The sequence below is a fragment of the Periophthalmus magnuspinnatus genome, chromosome 9 (genome assembly GCF_009829125.3).
Source record: "Periophthalmus magnuspinnatus isolate fPerMag1 chromosome 9, fPerMag1.2.pri, whole genome shotgun sequence".
NCBI lineage: Eukaryota > Metazoa > Chordata > Actinopteri > Gobiiformes > Gobiidae > Periophthalmus > Periophthalmus magnuspinnatus.
Genome location: NC_047134.1, coordinates 9,984,632 through 9,997,867, shown reverse-complemented (window position 1 = coordinate 9,997,867; position 13,236 = coordinate 9,984,632). Strand labels below are relative to the sequence as shown.

Here is a 13,236-nt window from a genome sequence, read left to right as displayed (position 1 = left end):
TTAAAGGTGCACCATGCAACTTTTCAGCTCTTCTTGTCTCTGTGGTGAGACAAGAAAAACTTTTCAGCTCTTCTTGTCTCTGTGGTTACCTGGAATATTCCACAGTGTAGCATTAAACCATTGGTCTATATTTATCATGGAGAAGAGCAGGCGCCACCAGGAAAGTCACGAGCCAGATTCAAGTATTTTGAGCAATAAAAACTATTTTAAACTATATTTTAATAAATGCAAGAGAGATACATTGAATGTCTTAATGAGGAACATTTCAGGAAAAACACCATCTCCAGGGAGACCAGCAGGCTGCGGACAAAGAGACGAGCTTTTAAAGTGAATTAGTTTAGTAATAATTTGGCTTTTTCTATAGTTCTTAAATATATGACTTTACTTTCCCCGGTTGTTTAATCGCCCACAGACTTCAGTTTGTACTTCAGTTTATACTTCAGTTTATACATCAGTGTGTACTTCAGTTTATACTTCAGTTTATACATCAGTTTATACTTCAGTTTGTACTTCAGTTTATACTTCAGTTTATACTTCAGTCTGTATTTCAGTTTATACTTCAGTTTATACTTCAGTCTGTATTTCAGTTTATACTTCAGTTTATACTTCAGTTTATACTTCAGTTTATACTTCAGTCTGTACTTCAGTGTATACTTCAGTCTGTACTTCAGTGTATACTTCAGTGTGTACTTCAGTTTACTTCAGTCTGTACTTGTGCGGGCTTGAGTCTCTCCTTCGCGCGCTGCTCAGTCTTAATGATGGAGCCTCGCGCTCTGAGGCCTGAACGGCGCGCGTGGAGCTGCAGACTCTCCACCTGCCACCTCCATCTGTGCCACCTCCATCTGTGCGCATCTGTGCATCTGCGCAGAGCAGAGTGCGCCAGAGTGTGCGCAAAGACCCGCGGACACGGGGAGTCCAGACCCAAACACTAAAGTATAATGTGACCAGCAACTGTCCTTTGTGACTGTGTCTCACCTTGGCTTTACTTTTGGGTCGTTAAAAGGAAACTGTCCTCTGTCCTGTCCTCCGCGCCCTGTGTTTGGGCAGAATCTGAAGTGTGCATGTCACAACGAGTTTAAACCAATCTTCAGCCTCTGTGTCTTTGGCCTGTGACTAAAGGACTAGGTCTTCTGAGTGTCTAGTCTGGGTGTCTCCGAGTGTCTGTTCTGGATGTCTCTCACTGGGCGTCTTTCCTGGGTGTCTCTCACTGGGTGTCTCTCACTGGGTCTTTCTCACTGGGTGTCTTTCCTGGGTGTCTGTTCTGGGTGTCTCTTCTGGGTGTCTTTCCTGGGTGTCTCTCACTGGGTGTCTTTCCTGGGTGTCTCCTCTGGGTGTCTCTGGGTGTCCCTGAGCTGATTGTCCCGTGTCTGTTTGGGTGAGGACATGCAGCATCCTTTGACTTTTGTTCAAGCAAGAATACTATTTTTATGAGCATATTTTAGGGTAAATAATCTCTGTAGCCCTGTCTATATGTTTACACATCAGTGTAGTACCACCAGGGGGCGCTCCTGTACCAGTGGCACACCTACCACAGTTTGAGAACCATTGGCCTAAATATTTCTTTCCTTAAAACACAAAACTAGATTTGAGTAAAAGAATTGTTCCTGGCACATTACTTGAGACTTATACAAAGACTGATTAAATCAGAGTTCACATCGGCCCAATGAGCCTCGGCCAAAGAGTTTCCTTCACTGGTGCAAAACAAACAGGTCAGAGTTTGTGAAGTTTGAACAGGTGCCTGACCCGAGGTTCAACATTGTCCCCTGTCCACAGCAGCTTCTCCTCAGGGGGCGTAAAGACTTCACCCCTCACAAGGTCACCCATAACACCTGAATCTGTGTTTGTGCTGAGCAAAGTGATGATCATGTTCTGTAGTGGGACTGTTTCTGTTCATTTTTGTTCTTTACAGGTAACATTCTATTGTGCTCTCTCTGGACACGAGGCATTAAAACTTATTGAAAGAAAAATCTTTCTTTGGCAGTTTTTGATTCAATTTTTACAGATTTTTTTTTTGAGTGGTGCTTTTACTTTTTATCAACTTTTTTCCTTACCAAAGTACTATATTTGAACAGCCCTAGTCAGAACTGCAAAGAGGCAAACATCAGGTGTGAATGAAAATCTCATCCATGTGTTTGATGCTTTTGTAATGGTTTTGTATTTTCAAGTTTTGGAGCAGAAAACAGCATCTCTCCTGTGCACGGTACTTGATTTATAATAAAATTGTAGATACACTTTCATGAATATTGTTTTGATAATGATGTACAAGAAGTACCTTTTCATGCATTTGTCTTATTGTTTTATACATACAAAAATGCTGATAATGTTGCATGTAAAATGATTGTTATTTAAAATATGATTGTACATAGTGTTTCCATTTTCATATCCTGATTTAGTTTAAATGAGGATATAAAGGATGTGATTCATTATAGTCTATTCTGTCTTTGTGTAGACCACACAAACACTCAGAAGGGACAATGCCAGAGAAATCCTACAGCCTAAAGTTCACAGGGTCACTGTGTTCCACAAACACATTTGTTCTTTTGAACTTCACCTAAATATACATCAATAGTTAAAAGGAAAAAAAAAACAAACAAACTCATCATCACTCATCTGTTTTTCTGTTTATTGTGTTACATTTGGAGCAGTAATCGGAGAAATACATCACAGATATCATCCTTTATCGCTCTGTCCTGACATATGTAAACAAGTGTAAACAGCAGCTTTGGCAGTGTCACTTCCTTTGTTGAGCATCAGCTCTGACTGATGAGTCAATCAGTGCTACCAGAGGAAAACATGAAGTAATCATTTACTTACACATCACTGTGGATCACTGAGTCACTATGATTTACACAGACGTTTAGCTCAACCAATAAATATGTTTTAATGAGCTTAATTTAGACAAATCAATACATGAGGATTTTTGAAAATACTATAAATTCAGCTTTGATTAGGAACCCATCGAAAGCAGTATCCTCCTCTCTGAGTCCTTGTTGTAAACGCATGTCCGTGAGCAAACACCTGTGTTTTGATGGTGCCATGTTCTCTGACAGAGACTTTAAATGAAGAGCCCTTCTCTGCCTCAGTCTTTTCACTGGTGTTTGAAAAGCAGGTCTGTAGTCCTGAGAAAGAGCCAAATGTGCGGATGCTGTTGTCTTCACTCTGCCTTGTGCCTGTGATTGCAGCTCTGTGGAGCATTGCGTCACAGCGAGTGCTGATGTCCCTCAGCATGTCGTCCACTAAGTCTGTCTCTGTCTCATAGCCCTCATCCAGACGCTGCCTCTTACATGGACTCAGGGCAGGGGGGTGGTCCTCATGTGGCATTACAGCTTTTCTCAAGTTTGGTTCACTGACAGTCGTTAGTTTCTTAAAAGATAAAAACACAGACATTAGTGAACATCTTATTACACATAAAAATCTGTGAATAAAATGAATGACTTACCTCTAATACTGCAGCCAAATGTTTGGCACGACTCGCCAGTTGCTTCAAGTGACAGTTTCTTTCTTTATATTCTTCAGTCTCTCCTTGTTTATTCTCATGTATCTTGTGGAGCTACAAACACCAAAAAAATATTTTTTCTGACATAAAAATTACTACAAATTATAAATATAAGTAAGCAGCAAAATCCATAAAAAGTTACCTTGTGGTTCTGGTCAGCGGAGCATCCGAGCACAAAGCCACGATACTGAGACATTTCCTCCCAGGTCTCTATGTTCTGTGCTGGGACATTGGCTTCATCATGAATAAACCCACTGTCCTCTGAAAAGAAGTCTGACTGAGGAGTGAGTGGTGGAATTACACAGCCATGGAAAGGCACAAGTTCAGCCGGAGACAGGTTGCTGTCCCCAGGAGAATCTGAAGATACATAACTCTGTTAAAACAGTGTACATGAGCAGTGTCTGAAACACTGGTGTAGAGGGACTTACCTGCTCTGAACTCCTGCACATAATCCAGAACATGATCTTCAGAATCACAATCTGTAGCCTGTCAGACAAAAAACAACAATAATAATAATAATAATAATAATTTAAATAAACAAACATTTATGAAATCTTCAGATTGTGAACCAGCTATTCACCTGAAAACTCCACCATGGATAATAATATAAAGAATTATATGTCATTGTGGTGAAATGACCAGTACTGCTCATTGTAAAAAGTGTAACTGTAGAACTCTTTTGTGTCTTGAGTTAAACTCTGAGCTCTGCCTTTTAGCAGGAGGACATCAGTTTACTACAACGGGATTGGTGCAGGATTCCAGCACAAACTGTTAAACATTAACAGACTTGGAAGGATGCACTGTTTCACACTCCATTCTCATCATGCCCAGATTTATGTAAATTTCCATTTTGTGGAAAATAACAAAATAAATCAGTGTTACCCTACAGGCAGGGCTGATGTCCTGCGTCTCCACAGATGAGCTCTCTTCAAAATCATCCCAAGCAATAGTGGAAAAGGCTAAAATACACAACAAATCATGCACACATTCAATAAATATTACTGGCTAATGACAATCACATAAGAGTTTTACCATAACTACAGTGTAATGCACCATACCCCATAACCCACCGTGTTCTACGACGCACGGGAACTCCACGTACACAGTGACTGGGCTGCTGCTTCTGGGCACCACGGGCACAACCAACTGTCCCTTTAGAATGAATGAAAGAAGAAAGAAATATACAATAAATACATGCACTGCCATTAAAGACTTTGCACGAATGAATATAGTCTTTTTGCTGTCTCCACCTTACGTCCTCCCTTGACATTCTGACTGGGACAAAGATCAAACACCATCCTGTCTTTTTGCATCTTGTTGATGAACAGAGAAACGACACTTTTGCGTAAATATACAGGACTTTCCCCCGGTTTGTGCCGCGTCTGCATGGTTTTGGTCCAATCAGACACGTGGTGCTGTCTCCAGGGAGTGACTGCGTCCTCAGAGATCAAACTGATGCAGACCAACCGTCCCAAAGTGTGAAGTGGCACCGCGCGTAAAGGCGCCACACAGCAGCTGTGGGTCAGAGCTTTAACGCGCTCAGCACGAGACGTGAAGTGTCCTTCTGTGGTTATTCCCCACTTTACCCGGGTACTGAAATGAGATCATCTTAATAATGTATTTTATAATATTGTAATACATTTGAGATACGCAGTAGGACAGACGGGATGTGGAGAAATGTAATCTCATGAATTTGTTCCAGTTTATTCCAACACGATTCTTTCAATTACGTGGCATTGACACAAAGTGGAAAAGGAAAAGGGCAATTACAGACGACAGCCCAGTAAACACTCGTGACTAATGCTCCATTAGTAACAAACAAAAGTCAGTCTCGTTGGCCCTTGACGCTGGACGCACCTGTGTGGTCACTCTGTGTCACAGGTCGAGCTGCCACGCGTAATGGATCATCACACACTGTCCTTCTATTGACCAGGTTTTGTTGGCGCGGATTAACTGCTACAAACAAATGTAGCGCCACGTAAACAACCACAATGACTTGAGCTGATATAGAGCTGGTTGTTTGCAGAAGGTCTATGTCGTGACCTTTAATGCCCCCATGCACCACACCACCACAGGGCCCCATGCACCACACCACCACAGGGCCCCATGCACCACAGGGCCCCATGCACCACATACACCACATACACTACATACACCACATGCACCACATACACCACATACACCACATACACCACATGCACCACATGCACCACAGTTAGTCACCCTCAGCTTTCTGTCAACAACTCATTGATTTGTTGTGATAGAAATGTTAATTTTGTATTATTTTGCTTACAGTATCACAGTATTAACTAACAACTGAATTTCTGCACAGTGTGAACACAAATAGTTAAAGTCATGCAAGTACTTTTTCATTTTTTATATTACTGAAAGTCTATCCTATATGTGTCTGAAGTGATAATAACATTAAATTACCTGCATAAATAAAGATAAAGAAAGAAAAGGCGTAATAAGATTCCAACATCAAAATGTTCAGTTTTGTTATTCATTTATTGACAAGTCATTATATGTCATGATGTCAGTTTCCCTGTCCTCCCGTGCTCTCTCCCCCTCCCCTACCTGTGTGTCTGGAGCTGGGTGGAGTGCCTGACTCCTCCCGTGCACACCTGGGGTGCATCAGCCTAATCACCACCACCTGCTGCTGAGTACAAGAAGGCTTGGCAGTCTACACTCGGTGCCAGACCGTCCGCGTGTAAAACGTGAATGTTTCTTGCTAAGCTTTGTTATATGGTACTTTCCGGCAAATGCTCATTTGGATTTATGCACCCTCCAGATTCCTGCCTCTACTCGCCCAGCTCCTGCCGCCACGTTCCAGTCCCGGTATCGCTTCCAGCTCGTCTTGTCTCCTGCTCGTCTCGTCTCCTGCTCGTCTCGTCTCCTGCTCGTCTCGTCTCCTGCTCGTCTCGTCTCCTGTCCGGTCCTGGTCTCTGGTTTGTCACCCGCTCCCCGCTCTGGTCTTCGTCTGATCCGCCTGCCCTGGTACCGCACCTGCTTCTATCCCCGTCCTGGTCCTGTCCTGCCCGCCTCTACCTGCACCGCACCCGCCTGACCCGTCTCCCGCTCCCCGGTTCCTGTACCTGCTCTTGTGACCTGTTTAAAGACTGCATTTTCACCGCTGTAAATAAACACTGTTAAAACTGCTCTGGTCTGCATCCTTTGGTCCTATCCGCACCGTTACGACAGAACGGTCTGGCCACTATGGACCAAGCAGGCTCAGATCCGGACCAGATGCGCCGCCTCACGCACTCTCACCCCGAGGCGGTGCTGGGTCAGCACGAACAATCCATTCGAACTCTATTGGAGCTAAATCAGACATTGTCCCAGCAGGTGGCACAGCTTAACCACCAGGTGGCCGCGCTCCTCGTCACCCCGCCTGCTGCAGCTGGAGCGCCACCATGCCTCCCGGAGCCGAGAGGCACGGATCCGGAGCCGTATGCTGGACAACCTCACCTCTGTCGCGGATTCCTGTTCCAGTGCGAGTTCATGTTCCAGCAATGCCCTTCTCGTTTCAGCTCGGGGGCCACCAAGATCCGATATATATGTGGATTACTCCGGGGCAGAGCTCTCCAGTGGGCAGAGGCGCGCCTAATGAAGACGTCTGTGGATAGCCTGGATTTTAATGAATTTGTGTCCACGTTTAAGCTGGTGTTTGACCACCCGCACTACCAGGACAATGCTGCCTCCCGGTTATTGACTCTCAGCCAGGGCTCCAGGACGGTAGCGGATTATTCCATTGAATTCTGGACACATGCGGCGGAGCTGGACTGGACGGACAGCGCGCTGCGGGCTGTGTTTGTGCGGGGCCTGAACGAGACTTTGAAAGATGAATTGGTTTCCCGGGACGAACCCCCCGACCTGCGGACCCTCATCTCCCTCACTCACCGTATAGACAACCGCCTACGGGCTCGTCGCCGAGAGAGACGCCGGTCACCGGTCCCGCCGGAGCCACGCGCTGCCCCGCCCCCGCCGGATGAGCCCATGCAACTCGACAGGACCCTTGTGTCGACCGAGGAGCGTCAACGGAGGCGTCGTCTGGCCGGGGCTTGCCTCTACTGCGGTGAGCGCGGACATTATGTGGTCACTTGCCCAGTTCGGCCAAAAGGGGGGGCCCACCAGTAGCACTGGGAGTACTGGTGGGCGAGCAACACATCCTGGACTCTTCTAATAGACTGCGGCTCAGCGCCACCCTGTGCGTTCGCACAGAGACCTTATGCGTTTCCGCCCTTATCGACTCCGGGGCTGAGAGGGACTTTATTGATGCCCAAGTCGCGGAGCAGCTCGGGGTCTACCTGGAGCCCCTCGAACGCCCCTTAAATGCCCAGGGGCTCAATGGACGTTTTCTGGGGCACATCACTCACATCACAGAACCTGTCACCGTGATTCTGTCCGGCAACCACCAAGAGAACCGTCAGTTTCATGTCCTGTCCTCCTCCGCTTCTCCTCTGGTCCTTGGTTACCCCTGGCTACGCGCCCACAACCCTGTTTTCGATTGGGCCAGGGGCGGAGTTTCGGGCTGGAGTCCCGATTGCCACGCCAAGTGCCTTCGGTCCGCCCTCCCTCCGGCCGGGAGGTCCGTTCCTGTCGCTGATCCGTCCCCAGACACCCCCAATCTGTCCTCGGTGCCTGCTGAATATCACGACCTGGGGGAGGTTTTTAGCAAGAGCAAGGCCCTCTCTTTACCGCCCCACCGTCCATATGACTGCGCCATTGACCTCCTGCCGGGTGCCCCACTACCATCTAGCAGGCTATATAACCTGTCTAAACCTGAACGCGAGTCAATGGAGGACTATATCCGTGGGTCCCTGGCTGCCGGAATCATCCGCCCGTCCACTTCACCCGTGGGAGCGGGGTTCTTCTTTGTGGCTAAGAAGGACAAATCCCTGCGGCCTTGCATTGATTACCGGGGTCTGAACAATATAACCGTAAAGAATAAATACCCGCTTCCCTTACTGGACTCGGCATTTACGCCCCTCCACGGTGCGACCATCTTCTCAAAGTTGGATTTGCGGAATGCGTACCACCTGGTGCGCATCAGGGAGGGAGACGAATGGAAGACGGCCTTCAAGACACCCCTGGGACATTTCGAATACTTGGTTATGCCCTTCGGTCTCACCAACGCCCCTGCCGTATTCCAAGCCCTCATCAACGATGTGCTCCGTGATTTCCTTAACCGATTCGTCTTTGTTTACTTGGATGACATCTTGATTTTCTCGCGGTCCCCCCAGGAGCATCATCAGCACGTTCGCCAGGTTCTCCAGCGCCTCCTCGAGAATAAACTGTTCGTGAAAGCTGAGAAATGCGAGTTTCACGCAGAGGAGGTCAGCTTTTTGGGCTTCATTGTGGGGCGGGGCCAAGTAAGAGCTGACCCTGAAAAGATCCAGGCTGTCACTGAGTGGCCCGTTCCTACCAGCCGGAGACAGCTCCAGAGATTTATCGGCTTTGCCAATTTTTATAGACGTTTCATCCGGGATTTTAGTAGGGTTATCTCGCCCTTAACTAAACTCACCTCTCCTGCTTTGCCGTTTGCCTGGTCTCCTGAGGCGCAGACAGCCTTCGAGAAGCTTAAGAGACTATTTACCTCCGCTCCCATCCTGCACCAGCCCGACCCTTCACGGCAATTCATCGTGGAGGTCGACGCCTCCGACTCGGGAGTGGGGGCCGTGCTTTCGCAGAGGTTCGACCCCCACAACCGCCTCTGTCCCTGCGCCTTCTTTTCCCGGCGATTGTCCTCGGCCGAGGTCAATTATGATGTGGGGGATCGGGAGCTCCTTGCCGTAAAGCTGGCCTTGGAGGAGTGGCGCCACTGGCTCGAAGGGGCGGAGCAACCATTCATCGTCTGGACCGACCATAAAAACTTGGAGTACATCCAGTCCGCCAGGCGCCTCAATCCCCGTCAAGCTCGTTGGTCCCTCTTCTTCAGCCGCTTCAACTTTCTCCTCACCTACCGCCCCGGATCTCGGAACGTCAAACCAGATGCCCTCTCCCGCCAGTTCGCCCTGGAGGATAGCCCGGTCACCGCAGAAACAATTATCCCCTCCTCGTGTGTGGTGGCCGCGGTCCATTGGGATATCGAGGACACCGTCCGAGAGGCCCAGACCAACGACCCCGACCCAGGTAACGGCCCTCCAGATAAACTGTTTGTTCCCGATTCTGTCCGGTCTCAGGTGCTCCAGTGGGTCCATGCCTCCCGTTTCGCCTGCCATCCTGGTGCCGGTCGCTCTCTCTCCCTCCTCAGGAGACGCTTCTGGTGGCCCACGATGGACACAGACACCCGGGCTTATGTCGCCGCCTGCCAGGTATGTGCTCGGGCCAAGGCCTCCCACTCACCCCCTTCTGGTCTCTTGCATCCTCTCCCAGTTCCTCGTCGCCCTTGGTCCCACATCGCCTTGGACTTCGTGACGGGCCTTCCCCCTTCCCAGGGGAACACGGTGGTTCTCACCATTGTGGACCGCTTCTCCAAGGCCGCCCATTTCGTTGCCCTGCCTAAGCTCCCCACAGCCAAAGAAACTGCCGACCAGCTGACCAGTCATGTCTTCCGACTCCACGGCATCCCGGTGGACATCGTGTCCGACAGAGGGACCCAATTCACCTCTCAGGTATGGCGGTCTTTCTGCGACAGTTTGGGGGCCACGGTTAGCCTCACGTCCGGGTTCCATCCACAATCTAATGGGCAGACGGAGCGGGCCAACCAAGACCTGGAGTCGGCCCTACGGTGCACAGCCTCCGCCAACCCCGCGACCTGGAGTACTCACCTACCCTGGATAGAGTACGCTCACAACTCCCTCGTGAGTTCCGCCACTGGTATGTCCCCCTTCGAGGCATCGCTGGGATATCAACCCCCTCTCTTTCCCACGGAGGAGAGGGACCTCGCCGTCCCGTCTGTTCAGCGCCATCTCCAGCGCTGTCGCCGGATCTGGAAGAAGGCCAGGGCGGCCCTTCTTCGGGCTGGAGCGCGCACTAAGGCGACGGCCGATCGCCACCGTGTCCCGGCGCCCGTATACCAACCTGGCCAGATGGTTTGGCTCTCCGCCAAGACGGTCCCGCTGAAGACGGACTCCCGTAAGCTGTCCCCCCGATTCCTGGGACCGTTTAAGATCATGAGGATCATAAATCCATCGGCGGTGCGCCTCCAGTTACCCCCGTCTCTCCGGATTCATCCGACCTTTCACGTCTCCCAGGTTAAACCAGTCCGGACCAGCGACCTGTGCCCTCCGGCCGATCCCCCACCGCCCGCCCGAGTCATTGACGGCCACCCGGCGTTCACCGTCCGCCGCCTGATTGACGTTCGTCGCCGTGGTAGGGGCCTCCAGTACCTCGTCGATTGGGAGGGTTACGGTCCGGAGGAGCGATCCTGGGTGCCCAGGGCACGCATTCTGGATCCCGACATGGTGAGAGACTTTCACCGCGCTCATCCTGACAAGCCTGGGGGTCCACCAGGAGGTGGACCTTAGGGGGGGGGTACTGTCATGATGTCAGTTTCCCTGTCCTCCCGTGCTCTCTCCCCCTCCCCTACCTGTGTGTCTGGAGCTGGGTGGAGTGCCTGACTCCTCCCGTGCACACCTGGGGTGCATCAGCCTAATCACCACCACCTGCTGCTGAGTACAAGAAGGCTTGGCAGTCTACACTCGGTGCCAGACCGTCCGCGTGTAAAACGTGAATGTTTCTTGCTAAGCTTTGTTATATGGTACTTTCCGGCAAATGCTCATTTGGATTTATGCACCCTCCAGATTCCTGCCTCTACTCGCCCAGCTCCTGCCGCCACGTTCCAGTCCCGGTATCGCTTCCAGCTCGTCTTGTCTCCTGCTCGTCTCGTCTCCTGCTCGTCTCGTCTCCTGCTCGTCTCGTCTCCTGCTCGTCTCGTCTCCTGTCCGGTCCTGGTCTCTGGTTTGTCACCCGCTCCCCGCTCTGGTCTTCGTCTGATCCGCCTGCCCTGGTACCGCACCTGCTTCTATCCCCGTCCTGGTCCTGTCCTGCCCGCCTCTACCTGCACCGCACCCGCCTGACCCGTCTCCCGCTCCCCGGTTCCTGTACCTGCTCTTGTGACCTGTTTAAAGACTGCATTTTCACCGCTGTAAATAAACACTGTTAAAACTGCTCTGGTCTGCATCCTTTGGTCCTATCCGCACCGTTACGACATTATAACATTCAGCAAAAACACTTTAACTTCACAACCTTAAAAGGGGTTTCAAAATATATTACTACAACTGTACAAACTTCATTATGAATGAGGTATTCTGTGTAATCATGAAAAATAATAATACAAACTCCTTTACGTGGAAAATAACTGCTTGGAAGGGATTACACCTCTGTCAGTGCCTCCTGGTTTAGCGTGGCTAGTAATCTGAGGTTGTTTGTACACTCTTGAATCAAACTATATTCATTGCTTTCCGTCAGATCACCTCCCACTCTGCTGTTAGACCAGTCACTATCTGCTGAACCACTGTCTGGCTCATTCACAAAGCCGTCACACTCCTTTCCCAGTGAACGCAGTGGTTGTTGAGCTGCTTGTACTATTTCAGTGGCCATCTGCAGTGAACATCTGGCTGTGAGAGATGCAGGATATTTGTTAAAAGCATAGTCTGCCAGGCTTAACTCACACAGTTTTTGGGCCAGTTTATTGCAGTGGTTGGTCCTTATAGTGTCACAGTTCTTCTCCAGTGTAGCAGCTGCCTTTCCACTCTTAAGGTTCACGTAACAGTCTAAAAAAAATGCCAGAGTTGGTGCACAGAGTCGGAAGTTTAGATTAACGAGTATTAAACACTCCAGGTTACACAGTTGCTCCTTGGTGAAGGCATCACAACACAAGGACAACAGATCACTGATTCTTGGAGAGCACACTTCAACCTATGTGTGAAAAACAAGCATGTAAATAGGCAAACATAATCACAATAAGAATCAGACCAGACATCCACAAACCTGTTTACTGGCAAGAAGAAGTGCAGTGACTCCCAGTAGTTGAAAGCAGTCTGCAGCCACTGGGGTGGATGCAAGGAACCTGTCCATAATATTTACGGTCAGACACAGACACTCAAAGGACAGGCTCAAGTGTTGGTGCACAGGAATAAGCCAGCTGACGAGCTTGCACCGAGCTTCTGCGTTCAACTGCAAGAAGAACACATGAAAATGAACAATTAGTCTAGATTACACTCGAAAAACAGCCTTACCTGTGGCTGGCGCGCGAGACTCTTGCAGGGCTGGAAGTGAGTTTCTCTTTCCTTTTGGATCTTGTATCCAGTGTCTCCATACTGATGGTACCAGGACAGCTGCCCTGACTGGGGCTCTGTCCTTGAGCGCAGGGGGAGCACTTCAGTCTGGTCTGGAGGAACTGGAGACAACGATAACTCGTCCTCAAACCCGGAGTCGTTCAGTTTGCACGCAAGTTTCTGCTTTCTGTGACGGCTCGTGTGTGGTAACAATGATGTTCCGTCAGCCCATCTTCGTTTGTGCACATTTTGAGGATCTAAAGGCAAGAATGAAACCATGTCTGCCCCTGACTGCGCTTGAGTGACTTGTAACTGAGAGTGGAGTGAAGTGATTTCATCTCATCACAGATGACGGCACTTTCCCGGGGTCTTCCCCGCGTCTGCAGTGAGCCATAGACTGTATGGGGCAGACCCTGTTGCCCTGAGCAACGTGGTCACGCAGACAGGATGCGCCTCGGAGCAGATTGTGCGCAGAAACGCACCGCCAGAACAGAACATTTGGATCAGGGTAGATGGCAA

The 13,236-nt window shown here is 49.4% G+C and overlaps 2 protein-coding genes across 2 annotated transcripts; both read right to left on the bottom strand.

Moving 5' to 3' along the window:
• Positions 1 to 2,937: 2,937 nt before the first annotated feature.
• On the bottom strand, positions 2,938 to 4,766 carry mcidas (multiciliate differentiation and DNA synthesis associated cell cycle protein). Its single transcript, XM_033972458.1, has 7 exons — positions 4,752 to 4,766; positions 4,567 to 4,648; positions 4,379 to 4,455; positions 3,925 to 3,982; positions 3,639 to 3,853; positions 3,440 to 3,550; positions 2,938 to 3,363 (listed from the first exon to the last, which is right to left on the bottom strand). Exons 1-7 carry the CDS (start codon positions 4,764 to 4,766, stop codon positions 2,938 to 2,940), a joined length of 984 nt encoding a protein of 327 aa, XP_033828349.1.
• A 7,046-nt stretch (positions 4,767 to 11,812) lies between these two features.
• Positions 11,813 to 12,996, bottom strand: LOC117376052 (cyclin-O protein B). The gene is made up of 3 exons (XM_033972457.1): positions 12,679 to 12,996; positions 12,431 to 12,616; positions 11,813 to 12,358 (listed from the first exon to the last, which is right to left on the bottom strand). Exons 1-3 carry the CDS (start codon positions 12,994 to 12,996, stop codon positions 11,813 to 11,815), a joined length of 1,050 nt encoding a protein of 349 aa, XP_033828348.1.
• Between the last annotated feature and the right edge of the window lie 240 nt (positions 12,997 to 13,236).